The 5771-nt window shown below is 50.2% G+C and overlaps 1 protein-coding gene across 1 annotated transcript in view; it reads left to right on the top strand.

Moving 5' to 3' along the window:
* Nucleotides 1–303, top strand: part of RPN2 (ribophorin II) — a 116555-nt gene extending 116252 nt beyond the window's left edge. The window contains exon 16 of the mRNA XM_081832819.1: nucleotides 7–303. Within this exon, the coding sequence (XP_081688945.1) occupies nucleotides 7–92 (86 nt within the window). The 3' untranslated portion in view covers nucleotides 93–303. The remainder of the gene's footprint in view (nucleotides 1–6) is intronic.
* The last annotated feature ends 5468 nt before the right edge of the window (nucleotides 304–5771 follow it).

Raw genomic sequence — 5771 nt, 5'->3', positions numbered from 1 at the left:
CAGGCCCGATGCTGGCGGGAGAGCCTGCGGGAGAGCCGGCCAGGGTCATGCCTGGTTCTCCTCTGGCAGATGGAAGGGATTTGGCTGTATGACTGCATGTTCTTGGGCCCAGACTTTCTTAGCCTCTGAAATGGGGGGCTTGTCCGTCTCAGACCAACCACTTTTCAGCCCACCATGACACATTCAGCCTTTTGGCTTCCATCCGTACACCTCCCCTCTCCCCACCAGTTACTTTAGCCCCAGAACAGCGAGGAAAAGTTCATCTGGGCAAGTAAACGTCAATAAACTGCCTCACATGCTGAACCTTCTGTGCGCTACCTGCTGCTGAGGGAGAAGGGGAGTCTGGGGCCCTGCCTTGGGTGCAGGGAAGGGGCTCAGCCCCAGAGAAGTGGGAGAGTAGGGCTGAGGATGGTCAGAGCAGCGCTGCAGGCTGAGCCGTTCCGGGACAGGTTTCAGGAAGGGTCCAGCCAACTGCTTCATGTGGCCCTTAGTCATTGGAGACACTCGTGAACGTCCATGCGTGTGTGAGAGTTTCCACCGGGGCTGCGTCCCACTCATTCCCCAGTTCCCATTGCCAGAGGAAGATGCTGCTTGTCCTCCAAGCAGCTTGACAAAAACCAACTAGAAGGCCTCACGTGGCGTGGGGTGGGTCACGCAGGTCCAGTCACATGCCCTGCATCAGCTGCCAAGGAAAAGCCTCGAGCTCTGGTAACTCTGATTTGCCGGGCTGCTTTCCAGTTTGCCAGACACTTTCCCAAATGTCGTCACAACCAGTGAGGAGGTGTATCACTTCCATTTTAGAGATGGGAGACTGAAGTCCAAAGTACTTGAAAGTGCCAGAAGTCGGGCTTGGGTCCAAGTCCATGGCCCTTTCCTTGGTATTTAACAAATACTCAGGGAGTGTCTGTAGGCGCAGTGTGTAAGGGGCCCCACTAAGGTCTGGGACGTCTAGGGGCTGGAGCTTCGGTGGAGCAGGACCAGGCGTGGCCAGATGTTTACTGAGAGCCCATTAGATGCCTCGCACCTGCTAGGCGCCCAGGATGCAGAAAGGAGGAAGCTTGCCTAGCCCAGTGGGAGACTCAGACATGGAAGGAGACTTGGGGTGGGGAGTTGTCCAATTGGGGAGCAGCAGATCCTGTGGGAGCTGAGCAGAGGGATACCCAGCTCCATCTGGGTGGTCAGCACAGCCACCTGGCAGAGGGGAGGTGACTGAACGGAGTCTTAAAGCCTGGCTGGAGGTGAGACCAGAGGGAAATCATGCTGGGAGAGTGGCGGGGGGGCAACCTCTGGAGCGGACGTACTCCAGCCTCCTGCAGGGGAGACAACCTCTGGCTCACAGGAACAAGGCTGCCTCAGTACGTCCAACTCCCTTAAATTGTCTCCCTTGGAGGCTGTTTGCCAGAAAACAGCCCTCAGAAGCAAGAGGGTCATCCTCTGCTCCACCAACCTCTCATGCCATGCTTACTGTGGGCAAAGTTTGCAGCCTTTGGCTCTCTTGACTGCCAGGACCCCACCTTCACGTGCTTTTCCTCCCGCATCACTGGCTCCTCCTCACCAGAGGGGCCCCAGGTCTCCGTCCTCCGTCCTCTCATCTCTGCACACATCCCTCAGAGATTTATGTCATCCAGGCTCTTGGCTTTAAATTCCACCTACATAACCTGCTGAAGTGTCCCAAACAAATCCCTCCAGACCCCCATCCTGAATTCCAGACTCCCATATCCGACTTCCTGCTCCTCTCTCTGTCTGGGTTCCCAACACACATGTCAGAGCAAATTCCTGATTTCTCATCAGCAGTCCCAAGTCAGCTTTTTGTGGTGGTCCCCATCTTAAAGAGCATCTTGATTCTTTCAGTTGCTCCCGCCAAAAACCTTGGACTCATCCCTGATTCCCCTTTTGCAGCGCTTCTCCACTTCTGACCCTTCAGTGATTCCTTGACTCGACCTTCAAAATCCACTTCCCTCTGTTGCCTCAGCCCAGCCCCCAGCCTCTCACATGGATGCTGCAGCAGCCTCTTCATGGGTAGTCCTTTGTCCACATAGCTGCCCAAGGGGTCCTGGTAAAACCTGTAGGATCGTGTCCCTCACATTCTCCCACCTCACTCATGGAAAAGTCAGAGTCCCCACTGGGACCCACAAGGGCCTGCAAGAACCACTCCACCTCTTTCACCTTTCTGCCCTTGTGAGAGGTCATGCTGCCTTTGCCCACTCCACTGCATCCTCACTGGTCTCCAGCTTCCTCAGGCATGCCAGAAGAGCCCTGCCTCAGGGCCTTTGAACTTGCTATTCCCACTTCTTCTAGGTACCATGTCTCATATGGTAGGCAATAATGGGCTGCCCAAAGATGTCCATATCCTAATCCCCAGAACCTGTAACCCTGTTACCTTTCACGGCAAAGTGACTTTGTAGATGTGATTAAGGATCTTGAGATGGGAAGATTATTCTGGATGGTTGAGGTGGGCCCTATGTCATCACAAACAGCCTTATAAGGAGAAGAGGGAGGGAGGAAAGTCAAAGAGAAGGCTATGTGATGACAGAAGAAGGTAGAATAATGTGGGATCACAAACCAAGGAAGGTGGGGCCTCTAGAAGCCAGAAAAGGCAAGAGGATGGATTCTCCCCTGGAGCCTCCAGAAGGAACACAGCTCTGCTAACACCTAGATTTCAGCCCTGTGAGCCCCATTTTGGACTCCTGACCTCAAGAACTGTAAAGAATGACATTTGTGTTGTGTAAGCCATGAGGTTTGTTAGAACGGCTGTAGGAAATGGATACACCTCACTTCCCTCGGGTCATCACAGAGGGAAGCCTTCTCCAGCCAGCCAGTTTCAAATCTCCCCCAAGCTTCCTATCCCTCATCACTTATTTTTCTCTCCTTAGCTTACATATTACCAGCTAACATACTAGGTATTACACTTCGTCTATTGTCTTATACCCCAACTGGAATGTGAGCACCAAGAAGAAAGGAACTTTATTGTTTTCCTTGCTCCTAGTTGAATCCCCAGGGCCTAGAAGAGTGCTGGGCGCATAGTAGGTACTCAATAAATATTTATTTATTGGGTGTGTAGTATAGTAGGGGAAGGTGGCCTGCCCTGACAATACAGCTTAGTGAATAAACATGACACCTACCCAGATAGTTTACATGAATGAATTTGTCCTATCCTCAGAGCAACCCCATGAGGTTGGTAACATTATCATCCCCATTTTACAGATGAGGGTATGGAGGTGCCTGGGATTGCACTCAGGCAGCCTGACTCCAGTGCCTGCCCTCTGAGCCATGTTGCTGTTTCCTCCCTTTCTGCCCTGGAATTCTCATGGGGGTTTCTCTGGGGGAGAAAAGATTGGGCCCAGGTGCTGGAGGCTTCACTATCCAAAGGACTAAATCACTAATGGCAAAATTATGCTCATCAATGAGGAAGAGACTCTAGGGTGAAGAGTTGTTGCTGTTTTAATCTTACTGAGGTAAAATTCACATAACATAAAATTAGCCATTTTAAAATGTACAACTCAGTGGCATTGATTACATTTACCATGGCACCCGGGTGGCTCAGTCGGTTAAGCATCCGACTCTTGGTTTCAGCTCAGGTCATGATCTCTGGGTCCTGAGATTGAGCCCAGTGTCAGGCTCCAGTCCATCTCCCTCTGCCCCTCCCCAGCCCAAGCTTGTGCGCGCATGCTTTCTCTCAAATAAATGAATAAATAAAATCTTAAAAAAAATCAATGAAAAAGAATAAGTTTATGATGTGCAACGCCCACCTCCATCTAGTTCCAAATCATTTTTGTCACCCCAAAAGAAAACCTCATACCCGTTTAACAGTTTCTCCCCATTCACCTTTCCTCCAGCCCCTGGCAACCACCAGTCGGCTCTCTGTAGGTGTGAGGTACCCATTCTGGATATTTCATACAAACGGAACCACACAGGGGCGCCTGGGTGGCTCAGTCGTTAAGCGTCTGCCTTCAGCTCAGGTCATGATCCCAGGCTTCTGGGATCGAGCCCCGCATCGGGCTCCCTGCTCCATGGGAAGCCTGCTTCTCCCTCTCCCACTCCCCCTGCTTGTGTTCCCTCTCTCACTGTGTCTCTCTCTGTCAAATAATCTTAAAAAAAAAAAAAATTTAAACAAATGGAACCACACAGTTTGTGACCTCTGCATGTCTGGTTTCTTTCTCTTAGTATGAGTTTCTGAGGTTCTTCCATGTTGTAGCAAAGTGTAGCATTCATCCTCTTTAGGGCTAAATGCTATCCCATTGTGTGCATGCGTGTGGAGATGTAGCTGTGTGGTGTTATCAAAGGAATTTACATCTCTGATTTTCAGAGTCCACCAAATGGGAGATCATACAATAACCTTGTAGGGCAATTGTAAAAATTAGGCATGCCGGGCACCTGGGTGGCTCAGTCGGTTAAACGTCTGTCTTCGACTCAGGTCATGATCTCAGGGTCCTGGCATCGAGCCCCACATCGGGCTGCCTGCTCAGTGGGGAGTCTGCATCTCCCTCTGCCCCTGCCCCTGCTCATGCACGCACGGCGCGGGCACGCTCTCTCTCAAAAAAAAACCCAAAAAAACCTTAAAAAAAATTAGACATACTGGGGGAACCTGGCTAGCTCAGTCAGTGGAGCATACAACTCTTGATCTCGGGGTTGTGAGTTCGAGCTCCACACTGGATGTAGAGATTACTTAAAAATTTTTTTTTTTTTAAGATTTTATTTATTTGACAGAGACACAGCGAGAGAGGGAACACAAGCAGGGGGAGTGGGAGCGGGAGAAGCAGGCTTCCCGCTGAGCAGGGAGCCCGATGTGGGGCCCGATCCCAGGACCCTGGAATCATGACCTGAGCCGAAGGCAGACGCTTAACGACTGAGCCACCCAGGCGCCCCTAAAAATAAAAATCTTAAAAAAAAAATTAGACATGCTTTGTGTATATGAGGTGCTTGGAGCATAGTGGGTAGTTTATAAATGGTATCAGTGAAAACGATTATTCAACCAGATAAATTTATCATTAAAACATTCTGACCTCGGAGTGCCTGGCTGACTCAGACTCTTGATCTCAGGGTTGTGAGTTTGAGTCCCACATCACGCATGGAGCCTACTTTAAATAAATAGATAAATAACATACTCCCCCTTTCCCCCTTCCCTGGCAAACATTCTTTTTTTTTTTAATATTTTATTTATTTGACAGAGAGAGACACAGCGAGAGAGGGAACACAGCAGGGGGAGTGGGAGAGGGAGAAGCAGGCTTTCCGCGGAGCAGGGAGCCCGATGCGGGGCTCGATCCCAGGATCCTGGGATCATGACCTGAGCTGAAGGCAGTCGCTTAACGACTGAGCCACCCAGACGCTCCCCCTGGCAAACATTCTGATCTCAGGTCAGCCGTGATCTTAGCTTCTTCGGAAGACAAGCATGTCCTTAGCTGCTCAGTCCCGGGAAATGAAAGTTAAGGGAGGGGTTCTGAGGCTGAGTTCATGCTTGCTTTTGTACTTACAGAGCTCTTTATATTTCTAGTAGGTTTTGTTATCAGTGTTTCCCTTGCACATTTATTCAACAGTTTTTCAAATAATGGAGGTGGAAAGCCACCGGGCTCTGAAGGGGGGGAGGAGCTACCTTTAAGGAAATTCTAAATAAGCACACAGAAGGAGTTCATTAGTCATCAGGGGAATGCAAATTAAGACCACAGTGTGATGCCAGAATGACTAAAACAGAAAAGACTGACCACACCGAATGTTGGGGGGGACACGGAGGGACTGGAACTCTCATACCTCACTGATGGACATGTCAAATAGTA

The sequence above is a fragment of the Leptonychotes weddellii genome, chromosome 10 (genome assembly GCF_054177405.1).
Source record: "Leptonychotes weddellii isolate Sample4059 chromosome 10, ASM5417740v2, whole genome shotgun sequence".
In the NCBI taxonomy this organism is placed as follows: domain Eukaryota; kingdom Metazoa; phylum Chordata; class Mammalia; order Carnivora; family Phocidae; genus Leptonychotes; species Leptonychotes weddellii.
Note: the sequence above shows the minus strand (reverse complement) of the source record. Positions and strands in the feature narration are given on the sequence as shown.